Source organism: Plecotus auritus (genome assembly GCF_963455305.1).
Source record: "Plecotus auritus genome assembly, chromosome: 10".
In the NCBI taxonomy this organism is placed as follows: Eukaryota; Metazoa; Chordata; class Mammalia; order Chiroptera; family Vespertilionidae; genus Plecotus; species Plecotus auritus.
The window spans coordinates 32,405,655-32,419,347 of record NC_137785.1 but is presented as its reverse complement, the minus strand read 5'-3'; the positions used below and the strand labels follow the sequence as shown (position 1 = coordinate 32,419,347).

Here is a 13,693-nt window from a genome sequence, read left to right as displayed (position 1 = left end):
GTCAAGACAGTCTCTTCAATAAGTGGTGCTGGGAAATTTGGTCAGATACATGCAAAAAAATGAAACTAGATCACCAACTTACACCATACACAAAAACAAACTCAAATGGCTAAAGGACTTGAATGTAAGACGGGAAACCGTAAAATTCCTACAAGACTCCATAGGCAGCAAATAGCAGACATATGTTGTAGCAATATCTTTACTGACACAGCTCCTAGGGCAATGGAGACTAAGGAGGAAATAAACAAATGGGACTACATCAAAATGAAAAGCTTCTGCACAGCAAAAGAAACCATCAACAAAACAATACGAAAGCCCACTGCATGGGAGAACATATTTGCCAATGCTATTTCATATAAGCGTTTAATCTCCAAAATTTACAGAGAACTCATACAACTTAACAAAAGGACGATAAACAATCCAATAAAAAAATGGGCAATGAACCTAAATAGATACTTTTCAAAAGAGAACATACAGAAGGCCGAGAGACATGAAAACATGCTCAAAGTCACTAATCATTCGAGAGATGCAAATCAAAACAACAATGCGGTACCATCTCACACCTGTCAGAATGGCTATTATCAACAAATCAACAAACGACAAGTGCTGGCGAGGATGTGGAGAAAAAGGAACCCTCCTGCACTGCTGGTGGGAATGCAGACTGGTGCAGCCACTGTGGAAAACAGTATGGCGTTTCCTCAAAAAGTTAAAAATGGAACTCCCATTTGACCCAGTAATCCCATTTCTAGGAATATATCCCAAGAAATCAGAAACATCAATCAGAAAGGATATATGAACCCCTATGTTCATAGTGGCACAATTTACAAAAGCTAAGATTTATAAACAACCTAAATGCCCATCAGCAGATAAGTGGATTGAAAAACTGTAGTAGATCTGCACAATGGAATACTACACTGCTATAAAAAAGAAGGAACTTTTACCATTTGCAACAGCATGGATGGAACTGGAGAGCATTATGCTAAGCAAAATAAGCCAGTCGGAGAAAGATAAATATCACATGATCATGGGATATAATGATCAGCATAAACTGATGAACAAAAATAGATCCAGAGGCAAATGGCAGAAGTGATGGGGAGGTTAGAGATCAACCAAAGGACTTGTATGCATGCATATTAGCATAACCAATGGACACAGACACTGGGGCGGTGGGGGCTTGCCATAGGAGGTGGGAATGGTGGGGAAGGGGGTTAATCAGGGAAAAAGGATACATATGTAAAACTTTAGACAATAAATAAAATGGAAAAAAAATACCTGAATCAGGAAGAATCAGAAAATCTGAATAAACCAATAACAACTAATGAAATCAAAGAAAGAATGAAAAAATTCCTAACAAATAAAAGTCCTGGGCTGGATGGCTTGACAGGAGAGTTTTATCAAACATTCAAAGGAGAACCTATACTCTTCAAGCTATTCCAATGACTTCCCAAGCTCTTTTTACAAGACTAGCATTATCCTAATTCCAAAACCAGATAAAGACACCACACAGAAGGCATATTATAGGCCAATATTCCTGGATAACATAGATACCAAAATCCTCAACAAATTATTAGCAAATCTGATCCAGCAATACTTTAAAAAGATCATACACTATGACTAACTGGGATTTAATCGGGAGATGCAAGGCTTATTCAATATTTGCAAATCAATAAATGTGATACATCACATAAACAAAATGAAAGATAAAAATCACATGATCATATCAATAGATGCAGAAAAGGCATTGGAAAAATACAGCACCCTTTTTTGATAAAAAACAAAACCTGTCAGCTGTGTGGGAACAGAAAGATCATAACTCAACACAAAAAGGCTGTATATGACATAGCCACATCGAATTCAATGGGCAAAAACTAAAAGTGTTTCCCTTAAGATAAGGAACAAGACAGGGATGTCCACTTTCACCACTCTTATTCAACACTAGAGGCTCGATGCATAAAATTCGTGCACTGTGGGGGGGGGGGGGACCTCAGCCCAGCCTGTACCCTCTCCAATTTGGAACCCCTCAGGGGATGTCCAGCAGTTGGACATCCCTCTCACAATCCAGGACTGCTGGTTTCCAACCTCTTGCCTGGCTGCCTGCCTGCCTGATTGCCCCTAATCTCTTCTGCCTGACAGCTTGATCCCCCCTAACCACTTCACTGCAAGCCTGATCAACACCTAACTGTTCCCTGCCGGCCCAATTGTCCCCAACTGCCCTCCCCTGCGGGCCAAATCACTCCCAACTGCCCTCTCCTACTGGCCTGGTCACCCCTGACTGCCCTCCCCTTTGAAGGCCTGGTCGCCTCCGACTGCCCTGCCCTGCCGGCCCGGTCACACTTAATTGCCCTCCCCTGCAGGCCTGGTCGCCCTTAACTGCCCTCCCTGCCAGCCTGGTCACCCCTAACTGCCCTCCCCTGCTGGCCTGGTTGCCCCTGACTGCCCTCCCTTGAAGGCCTGGTTGCCCCCGATTACCCTCACCTGCAGGCCTGATTGCCCCCAACTGCCCTCCCTCCCCTGCAAGCCCAGTCGCCCCCAACTGCCATCCCCTGCAGGCCTGGGTTCCCCCCAACTGTCTCCCCTGCAGGGCTGGTCCCCCCCCCGACTCCCCTCCCCTGCAGGCCTGGTCACCCCCAACTGCCCTCCCCTGCAGGTCTGGGTCACCCCAACTGTCTCCCCTGCAGGCCTCATTCCCCCCAACTGCCCTGCAGGCCTGGTCACCCCCAACTGCTCTCCCCTGCAGGGCTAGTCCCCGCCAACTATCTCCCCTGCAGGCTTGGTTCCCCCCAACTGCCCTCCCCTGCAGGGCTGGTCCCCCCCAACTGCCCTCCCCTGCAGGCCTGGTCACCCCCAACTGCCCTCCCCTGCAGGCCTGGGTCCCCCGCAACTGTCTCCCCTGCAGGCCTGGTTCCCCCCAACTGCCCTGCCCTACAGACCCAATCACCCCCAACTGCCCTCCCCTGCATGCTGGTCCCCCCCAACTACCCACCCCTGCAGGCCTGGGTCCCCCGCAACTGTCCTCCCTTTCAGGCCTGGTCCCTCCCAACTGCCCTCCCCTGCTGGCCTGATCGCCCACAACTGTCCTCTCCTGCAGGCCATCTTGTGGTGGCCATCTTGTGTCCACATGGGGGTGGCCATCTTGTGTGTTGGAGTGATGGTCAATTTGCATATTACCTCTTTATTAGATAGGATAGTATTAGAAGTTCTAGTCACAGTGATGAGATAAGAAGAAATAAAAGGCATCCTAGTTGGAAAGGAGGAAATAAAACTGTCATTGTTCCCAGATGATATGATATTACACAGAGAAAACCCTAAAGACTCCACCAAAGCCCTAGCTGGTTTGGCTCAGTGGATAAAGCCTTGGCCTGTGGACTGAAGGGTCCCAGGTTCGATTCCAGTCAAGGGCACATACCTGGCTTGCGGGCTCGATCCCCAGTAGGGGTTGTGCAGGTGGCAACTAATCAATGATTCTCTCTCATCACTGATGTTTCTATCTCTCTCTCCCTCTCCCTTCCTCTCTGAAATCAATAAAAAAAAAAAGACTCCACCCAAAAACTAATAGATTTATGAAATGAATTCAGCAAAGTAGCAAGGTACAAAATTAATATCCAGAAATTGATGGTATTTTAAACACCAATAATGAACTCTGAGAAAGAGAAACTAAAATAAATAAATAAATAATCCTGTTTACCATTGCAACAACAACAAAAATAAAGTACGTAATCTACACAATGGAATACTATGCTGCGGTAAAAAAAGAAGGAATTTTTACCATTTGCAACAGCATGGATGGAACTGGAGAGCATTATGCTAAGCAAAATAAGCCTGTCAGAGAAAGATAAATATCACATGATCTCACTCATTTAGGGAATATAATGAACAACATAAACTGATGGACAAAAGCAGATCCAGAGAAAGAGAAGCATCGATCAGACTGTCAAACCTCAGGGAAGGTAGGGGAGGGTGGGGATAAGGGGGAGAGACCAACCAAAGGACTTGTATGCATGCATATAAGCCTAACCAATAGACACAGACACTAGGGGGGTGAGGGTATGGGCGGGGGGGGGGGCGCTATGGGGCGATAAGAACACATATGTAATACCTTAATCAATAAAGAAAAAAAACTGTAAAATAAATAAAGAGTTTAATATGTTTTTCACTAAATAAATAAAAAAATAAAGTACCTAGAAATAAACCAAGGAGGTAAAACACCTGTACTAGGAAAACGATAGGACATTGAAAAAATAAGTAGAAGATACAAACAAGTGGAAGCATATACCGTGTTCATAGATTAGAAGAATTAACATCATTAAAATGTTCAAACAAACCAAAACAATCAATAGATTCAACGCAATTCCTATTGAAATACCAATGGTATATTTCACAGAAGTAGAGCAAATAATCCAAAAATTTATACAGAATCAAAAAAGACCACAAACAGCCTCAGCAGTCTTGACAAAGAAAAGTAGGAGGTATCACAACACCGGATATCAAACCATCTATCTATATAAACTATATAATAGAGGAGTATGCTAATTAGCTGGGACGCCATAAGGGTCACAACCTCTTAGTAGGTGGAGGGGATGGGGGCGGGGCCACAGCGGGGGGAGGGGGGACAGGAGCCTGTGGTGCCTCCTGTGGAGTTGGGGAGCTAATGACAGACTGGCTCTGGTCCTCTTCCAATAGCCCTCTCCAGCAGGCATGGGGTTGTTGAGACCCGGGCCAGGCCTGCAGCCACAGATCCACAGCTTCAGAGACGGACTCTACCAGGCCTCCATGGCTGGGCTGCAGGGTGCCTGAAGCCAGGTCCGTGCCCGTTCAAGACGTGAAACAGAGAGGAGGTGCGGGAGGAAATGCAGAGAATGGGATGTGGGGATTCAAGACTCACTTCCTTTAGGCTTTGTCCTTCTTGGCCTTGGTCCTTTTCTTTCGGGCCTGGAGAGCAAGCAATGCAGGAGAGAGGGATGGATGAAGGCCGAATGTGTAAGAAAGGAGGTGACCCAGGTGAGGGTGGAGACCTAGCAGCTGCGAGAGGCCCGGCTGTGGGTCTGCCTGAGGGGTGGCTCCAGGGCAAGCGCCGTAGCTTTGGCGAAGCGGCTGGCCAGGAGGCGGGCGACGAGGTGGGTGTACCAGAGGGGGCTCGGCCCGGGCAGGGGGCCGGCAGGCGGGGATCTGCCTCACCCGCTGAGAGGGAGGTTTTGCAGTGGCCCCAAGACGCGGGTCGGCCCGACAGGGAACTAGGTGGAAGAACGAGGGGCGGAGGACCCGCAGCCCTGAGGCGGGGATTGAGGGGTGGTGCACTGCCGAATACCCGAGTGCTGTGGCAGAAGCTCCCGGCGCTAACCCGCCCTCGCCCTAGCGGCCTGCGCATTTGACAGGCAGCGACTCCTGCTTCCGCCTTGGCCCTTTTAAAAGCAAGCCCGAGCCCGCCCTGCCCCACAGCAGCACACGCCTGCTCCGAGGAGAGGAGGGGGGGAGAGTAAAGAATGGGGCGTCCCCGATGAAGAGGTGCTTGAGAACAAGGCTTGGAAGCCTGACGGGGAGGTTTGTTCTGTTTCCCCCGCGGCTGCCCCTTAGGAAGGGCAGAGAGCATGGCTGTGAGGGCTCCCTGCGCGCTGAGTCAAGTTCCGCAGCCAACTGGAATTGGCCTCAGTTTCCTGGTCTGTAAAATGGGTTAAGCGTGTCTCAGTGCCTTCGCTGACCTTTGAGGGCCAATTGAGATACTATATAAAGAAAATGAGGGCTTCCTTTCGCCAGGCGTCCTCGTGGGAGTGACATTGTCTTTAAACCCTGCGTGGCAATCCCTGACGCACTGCCGTGATGCCCAGGGAAGACAGGGCGACCTGGAAGTCCAACTACTTCCTTAAGATCATCCAACTTCTAGCCGAAACCGGTTTGGCTCAGTGGATAGAGCGTCGGCCTGCGGACTGAAGGGTCCCGGGTTCGATTCCGGTCAAGGGCATGTACCTTGGTTGCGGGCACATCCCCAGTGGGGGGCGTGCAGGAGGCAGCTGATCGATGTTTCTAGCTCTCTATCCCTCTCCCTTCCTCTCTGTAAAATATCAATAAAATATATTTTAAAAAAAAAATTAAAAAAAAAAAAAGATCATCCAACTTCTGGATGATTATCCAAAATGCTTCATTGTGGGAGCAGACAATGTGGGCTCCAAGCAGATGCAGCAGATCCGCATGTCCCTCCGCAGGAAGGCTGTGGTGCTGATGGGCAAGAACACCATGATGCGCAAGGCCATCCAAGGACATCTGGAAAACAACCCAGCTCTGGAGAAACTGCTGCCTCATATCCGGGGGAGTGTGGGCTTTGTGTTCCCCATGGAGGACCTCACTGAGATCAGGGACATGCTGCTGGCCAATAAGGTGCCAGCTGCTGCCCGTGCTGGTGCCACTGGCCCGTGTGAAGTCAGTGTGCCAGCCCAGAACACTGGTCTGGGGCCAGAGAAGACCTCCTTCTTCCAGGCTTTAGGCATCACCATTAAAATCTCCAGGGACACCACTGAAATCCTGAATGATGTACAGCTGATTAAGACTGGAGATAAAGTGGGAGCCAGCTAAGCCACACTGCTGAACATCTCCCCCTTCTCCTTTGGGCTGATCACCCAGCAGGTGTTTGACAATGGCAGCATCTACAACCCGGAAGTGCTTGACATCACAGAGGAAACACATTCTCGCTTCCTAAAGGGTATCCGCAATGTTGCCAGGGCATGCCTTCAGATTGGTTACCCAACTGTTATGTCAGTACCCCATTCTATCATCATTGGGTACAAGCAAGTTCTGGCTTTGTCTGTGGAGACTGGTTACACCTTCCCACTTGCTTAAAAGGTCAAGGCCTTCTTGGCTGATCCATCTGCTTTCGTGGCTGCTGCCCGGTGGCCACCACCACTGCTGCTGCTGCTGCTGCTGCTGCAGCCCCAGCCAAGGTTGAAGCAAAGGAAGAGTTGGAGGAGTTGGACGAGGATATGGGATTTGGTCTCTCTAATTACCAAAAAGCAACCAGCTCAGCCAGCTCTATTTGAGAAACAAGGAAATAAAGGCTTATATCTCTTAAAAAAAAAAAAAAAAAAGAAAGAAAGAAAAAGAAAAAGAAAGAAAAGAGAAGAAAATGAGGGAAGAAGTGAGAAAGAAAAGGAAGGGCGAGCAACACAAAAGGAAGATTGGAAGGAACCTGTAAACCCATTGTCACTTAAATAGGGAATACAGTCAATAGTGTTATAATGATGGTATGATGCCAGGTGGGTACTGGAAATATCGGGGAACACTTTGTAAAGTATATGATTGTCTAACCACTATTCTATAACTAATATAAAACCTGAAACCATACAAAATAATATTGAATGTAAAGAAATGAAAATAGGAGTGAAATTTTTATAAATTTCAAAGTTTAAATAAAGGCAGTAAAGGAAGGAAGGGGGAGAATACAAATAGTGTTTTTCATTTTACCACTTTATTGTCTTTTCAGTACATGAAAAAGACAGTTGTCTTTATATGGTGTTTTTATACTTTTCTAAGTCATTATCTCATTTGATGTTCAGGGCAACTTAAAGACAAGATAATTATTCCCTCAACTACTCAAAGAAAGGAAATCTTGGTGTCTGGCCCCAATGATTCAATTGTCAAGCCCTTATTGTAAAGCAGGGTTAGTGAAATTTTCTGTGAAGGGTCATATTTATACTAATAAAAGCCTTGGGGGCAATCAGGCCAGCAGGGGAAGGCAGTTGGGGGTGATCAGGCTGGCAGGGGAGCAGATAGGCATCAATCAGACTGGCAGGGGGAGCAGTTAGAGGGCAATCAGGCTTGCAGGCAGAAGTGGCTAGGGGCAATCAGGCAAGCAGGCAGGCAAGCAGTTAGGAGCCAGAGGTCTCAGATTTTGAGAAGGATGTCTGACTGTCAGACATCCCCCGAGGGGTCCAAGATTGGAGAGGGTGCAGGCCGGGCTGAGGAACACCCTCCCCCCCGTGCACGAATTTCATGTACCGGGCCACTAGTACTAGTATAAAGCCAATGTAATCAAAACAGCTGGTACAAGAACAGGCATATAGACCAATGGAACAGAACAGAGACCCCAGAAATGAACCCACACCATTATGGTCAATTAATATTAGATAAAGGAGACAAGAGCATACAATGGAATAAAGACAATCTCTTCAATAAATGGTGCTGGGAAAATTGAACATGTACCTCCAAAAAAAATTTTTTTTTTTAAACTAGACCACAAACTTACACCAAAAACAAGAAAAAACTCAAAATGGATAAAAGATTTAAATGTAAGTCGAGAAACCATAAAATCCTAGAAGAAAACATAGGCAGTAATATCTCAGACATCTTTCGAAGCAATATTTTTGCCTAAACATCTGTTAGGGCAAGGAAAACAAAGGGGGAAAATAAAAAATTAGACTACATCAAATTAAAAAGCTACTACACAGTGAAAGACACCATTACGAAAAAAAAAAAAAGGGAACTCACTGTATGGGGAGAACATATTCGCCAATAATACATCTGATAAGGGGTTAATATCCAAAACATATAAAGAACTTATACAACTCAACACCAGGAAGACACACAATCCAATTTTTAAAAAATGGGCAAAGGCATGTGCTGGGGGGCAGGAGCAGTCAGGGAGAGGTCAATGGGGGGAAAAGGAAACATACAGTATGTAATACTTTCAACAATAAAGAATATAAATTTTTTTAAAATGGGCAAAGGACCTGAATAGACACTTCTCCAATGGGGACATACAGATGGCCAACAGACATAAAAAAAATTGCTCAAGGTCACTAATTATCAGAGAGATGCAAATAAAAATTACAATGAGGTATCACTACACACCTGCCAGAATGGCTACCAGCAGTAAATCCACAAACAAGTGCTGGCTAGGAAGTGAAGAAAAGGGATTCCTCATACACTGCTGGTGGGAATGTAGACTGGTGTAGCCACTGTGGAAAACATTATGGAGTTCCTCAAAAAATTAAAAATAGAACAGCTGTTTGACTCTGCGATCCCACTCTGGAATGTATCCTAAGAGTCCCCAAACACCAATCAGAAAGAATATATGCACCCCTATGTTCATACCAGCCTTATTTACAATAGTAAAGATCTGGAAACAGCCCAATTGCCCATCAGTACATGAATGAATAAAAAAGATGTGGTAGCCCTCGCTGGTTTGGCTCAGTGGATAGAGTGTCGGCCTGTGGACTGAAGGATCCCAGGTTTGATTCCAGTCAAGGGCATATGCCCAGGTTGTGGGCTCGATCCCCAGTAGGGGGTGTGCAGGAGGCAGCCGATCAATGATTCTCTCTCTTCATTGATGTTTCTATCTCTCTCCTCTTCTCCCTTTCTCTCTGAAATCAACAAAAAATATATATTAAAAAAAAAAAAAAGATGTGTGGTACATTTATACAATGGAATACTATGTGGCTGCAAAAAGGAAGGATCTCTTACCCTTTGCAACAGCATGGATGAACCTAAAGATTATTATGCTAAGTGAAAAAAGCCAGATAGAGAAAGGCAAATATCATATAATCTCACTCATATGTGGAATCTAATGAACAAAATAAACTGATGAACAAAATAGTTCCAGAGGCATGGATGCATGGAACAGACTGACAGATGGCAGAGGGGAGGGGAGTGGCAGGAACAGGAAGAAATCTACCAATGAACATATATGCATAACCCATGAATACAGACAATAATGTGTGAAGACCTGGGGTGGGGCAGGGGCTGGATGGAGGGGAGCAATGTGGAGGGAAATGGGGAACATCTATAATACTGTCAACAATAAAAATAAATAAGTAAATAAATAAAAACATTCATATTAAGATTACAAAATAAACTGAATGAAAGGCCTTATTTTAATTTATATTTCATACAAGTACTTCTTCTTCAGAGTCTATAGTACTTGAGAGAATAGAATGCCTGGGTTCATATTCCGCCTTTGCCACATCCCATTTGTGTGGTCTTGGACAAGTTCCCTGCTTTATTTTCATCTATAAAATAAGGGTAATAACAATGTCTGTCTTACACAATTGTTGTGAAGGCTACTAATTTATATTTATAAATAAACTTTGCCTACAATATATGTACTAAGCACTATATATATTTCATTAGCTACTATTTATTGTTATTGCTATTTTGTTGAGAGAAAAACAAGAAGCTTCCTGAGGCATTTATTGTTATTAGGATATTCATACAATATTAAGTGCAAAGTTCTTGGATATTTAACTTTCAGTCATAAAAGTAGGTAAATATGAATATGTTTGTTTAATAACAAAAGGAATGTATTCTTCTGAATTGTAAATAATTGTAAATTGATCCAACTTACCACTACAAAAATTATGTATTCTTTTGATAGCCAGAGAAAAAAACAAGAATCAAAGTATAGCTATTTTCCTGATAAGTATATCAACAAATAACAAAATACATATAGCAATTCTTAGTTCAAAGTGAAACCTGATTTCTTTGACACTGATAAAGCTCTTAGACACCCAGATTTCAAATCTAGTCCCCTCATCATTAAGGAAGACCTGAAGGCCACTTAAGTATGGGAAAGATGAATATACTTAATGAAGGTGCTACCTTCAAAACAAGTAAAACAAGCATGTCAAACTCAAAGGCTAAGATGGGCCAAATAAACAAGGTTTAAGTTGATGTGGCCTACAAAATAACAAAAATTTTAGGTCTATTTCGATAGAGATATGCTGAATACAAAGGGCTGAAATGAGTAATGGTTAACATTAAATAATAGAACATTTTAATAAAAATTAATATTTTTTTCTTGAACATTAACTTATTAGACACTGAATAACTGCACAAATTAATAAGTGTAATGCAAATAAACCTATTTTTCTTGTTCTCTGAAAGCAAAATATTTCCTGTTGTGCACACCAAACAATTCAGTACAAGACTAAATGACATGACAATCGGCTGCTAAAATATTCACTGCTACTATTAGTGGAGAGAAATGGTGCACCTACGTGTAAGGCGCATAAGGGAAATGAATGCAACATGATTATAGTAATCAGTCATTAGCGAATGCTGTGGTTCGTTATTAATAATTATGTATAACAGGATACTGTAAAAATTAAGTTATGAAATTGTTATTAAAACATTTCTTACATACCATGGGCCACAAAAATATTCATTGTGGGCCGCATGCGGCCTGCATGCCACAAGTTTGATATGCTTGAAGTAAAAGGTCAAACTATTCCCTTGAGAACAGGGACCAGAAATTGAGATAATTTCTTGAAAGATATTGCTTAAATTTCCAAAAAAGAAAGCTGGCATTACAGAGAATAGAGTCTGTATTACTGGAGGCAGATAACCTTACCCAATGAGACTAAATTGCTGTAGTTCTCCAACATCACATCTCTGTACAAGTCCCTCTGTTGCAAGTCCAGGTATTCCCACTCCTCCTGAGAGAAAACTATGGACACATCACTGAATATCACTGATCCCTGAAATGACAAACCATATAAAACAATTAAAATTAAAGAAATTTTATTTAAAGATGGAAGGAGAAAAGATGGAAGATATACTGCAGGAAATGGACCAAGCAAGCAAATAGGCTTGGCTGGAAGCCTGTGAGATAATGAGTTAGAAAATGATTGTGCCTGAAGCAGCATGGCTGTGTTCTTGAAGGATTCTGTTGCTACAGCTATAACTTCTTGTATACTCTGGCATACCTTAATTATTGAGACATGTCTGGGAAAGAAAAAACAAACAAACAATCAGTTTTCCAATTAAATGAAAGATTGTATATAAGCCTACACCTGCTATGTGCATATCTTAATTATTCAAATATGTCTGGGAAAGAAAAAATCAGTTTTCCAATTAAATGAAATATTGTATATAAGCCTTCTGCCTGCTATATGTCCCATTCATGAATTCTCAAGACATGTGAGTCCTTCTACCTTTTCTCCTTACGAGAAGACTTTTAAAAAAATGTTCCTCTACAATATCTGTTAGAAAAGATCTAAATACAATTAAAGAATTTCTTCCAAGTTCATTGTTTAACCCAATCATAAGTGTTTTGCTATTAATGACGATTCTTTAATAAACTTAAAATAAAATTGATTGTGCAATAGTTTATGCAATGGATATATGAGACTTAATCTTCTTCCATACTTAAATATCTACACAAAATAGTCAAGGTCCTCCTTAATTTTGAGAGTCTACATGATCTTATTAGCTGCTATCATTTTTCCATCCCTCACTGTATGCATTCTTTGTTCCTGAGTTAGAGGATACCAGTTACTGATGCAGAATCTGGATACTGGTGATCCAGATTCACAAAGATGTGCTTTCTAGACAAGCACATCCTGTTCAACTACAAATGGAATTCTGTTCCTGGTGTACAACTCTTAAGAGATTCCCAGAGAAGATTCATTATCTCTGCATGCAAGACCCAACCACATTACTAGCCAGTCCTAAAAGCCTCACAAAGTATGAGATCTCATGATATACTGAGGCTGAGGCCAACCAATAGCAAATCTCATATACTTGGAAAACTGAAGTATGGAAAAGGTCAGTTTTCCCAAGAGTAGTCAAATGTGCCTATCTTCCCTCGTCATCTCACTAGAGATGGTCAAACATCTCCCTCAAAGGATTTCATTTCTGCTCCATAGCATCTCTTAGCAGGAGAATGAGCACATATAGGTGATGCTGAATGATTTGTTCAATGAATACATAAACAATAACTGGAAAAAAGAGGACTCATGGGATAGGCATTAAACTATTTAGCCTCATCCCTCACTGATTTTAGAGGAAATGAAAGAAGTTCTTAAGTAGGCAGTTTCTGGATAAATATATGTTCATAGGATCTTAATATGACAGTATTTCCAGAAAGAGAAAGAAAAAGTAACTTACATGAGCCATAGTTTAGAAATTCAAGAACTGGACAGTATTCCTTTGGATTTACTTGCCTGGAGAACCAGAGTTCACAGAAATCAGAGCTAGGAGGAGGAAAAGGCGGCCATGAGATCAGATAAGTCTCAGAAATCCCCCTTTAACCTCCCCCAACACACACACACATACTGTACACACAGGGAGATTTGAGGGAGTCTGGACTAATCTAATCCCTAGTCATAAATTCCAGGGCTGATAAAGGACCACTTCCTCTAAAGCAGAATCTGTTTCAAAGCCTTACAGGCCTGCTTGGATTCATTCGGTACAAAGAGACATTCATAAGGACCAACCCTGGCAGTCATTACCACTATCAAACTGCTGTACTGGCAGCCCTGCCTGCCTGCTGCCAGAACTTCCAGAATCTTCTGGACTCCTCAATATTTTCAATCAGAAGCATCCACATTGCTTTCCTGCATGACTTCATCTCTTTCTTACAATGAAGGTAAAAAAAGTTATGGATTCATGCTCCCAGCAGGTAGATAATAGCATATCTATTTATCAAGACTTTCGTGTGATTGGTTTTTTATATACATTAGCTATCCTCAGAATTACTATGCAATATAATAATTATCCTATCTATGCAGTGGATCAGAAAATTCACACTAGAAGAAGTAAAATCACTTGCAGAAATTCAGTTAGTAAGTAGCAAAGTTTATTTTTCTAAGCACAAAATCAGTTCTCATTCAACGGTAGCTCTTGCCTCAGAATTGCTAATTCCAATTAGAGAAAGATGAGCATGTATGAAAAAGTAGGAATACATCAAATCACCAAAAGATATAAATAT

At 42.8% G+C, this 13,693-nt stretch overlaps 1 protein-coding gene and 1 pseudogene across 5 annotated transcripts in view; one reads left to right on the top strand and one right to left on the bottom strand.

The window, feature by feature from the left end:
• ZFP82 (ZFP82 zinc finger protein) overlaps nucleotides 1-13,693 on the bottom strand; it is a 126,634-nt gene that overhangs the window by 101,947 nt on the left and 10,994 nt on the right. For all 4 annotated transcript variants that reach the window (XM_080644794.1, XM_080644796.1, XM_080644797.1 and 1 more), the window contains exons 2-3: nucleotides 12,871-12,956; nucleotides 11,333-11,459 (exon numbers count right to left, since the gene is read on the bottom strand). In XM_080644794.1, coding sequence (XP_080500920.1) covers nucleotides 11,333-11,459; nucleotides 12,871-12,879 — 136 coding nt within the window. In that variant the 5' untranslated portion in view covers nucleotides 12,880-12,956. The remainder of the gene's footprint in view (nucleotides 1-11,332; nucleotides 11,460-12,870; nucleotides 12,957-13,693) is intronic.
• LOC308235250 (large ribosomal subunit protein uL10-like) lies at nucleotides 5,769-7,025 on the top strand (annotated as a pseudogene). Its single transcript has 2 exons — nucleotides 5,769-5,862; nucleotides 6,100-7,025. The product of its transcript is annotated as a large ribosomal subunit protein uL10-like (transcript).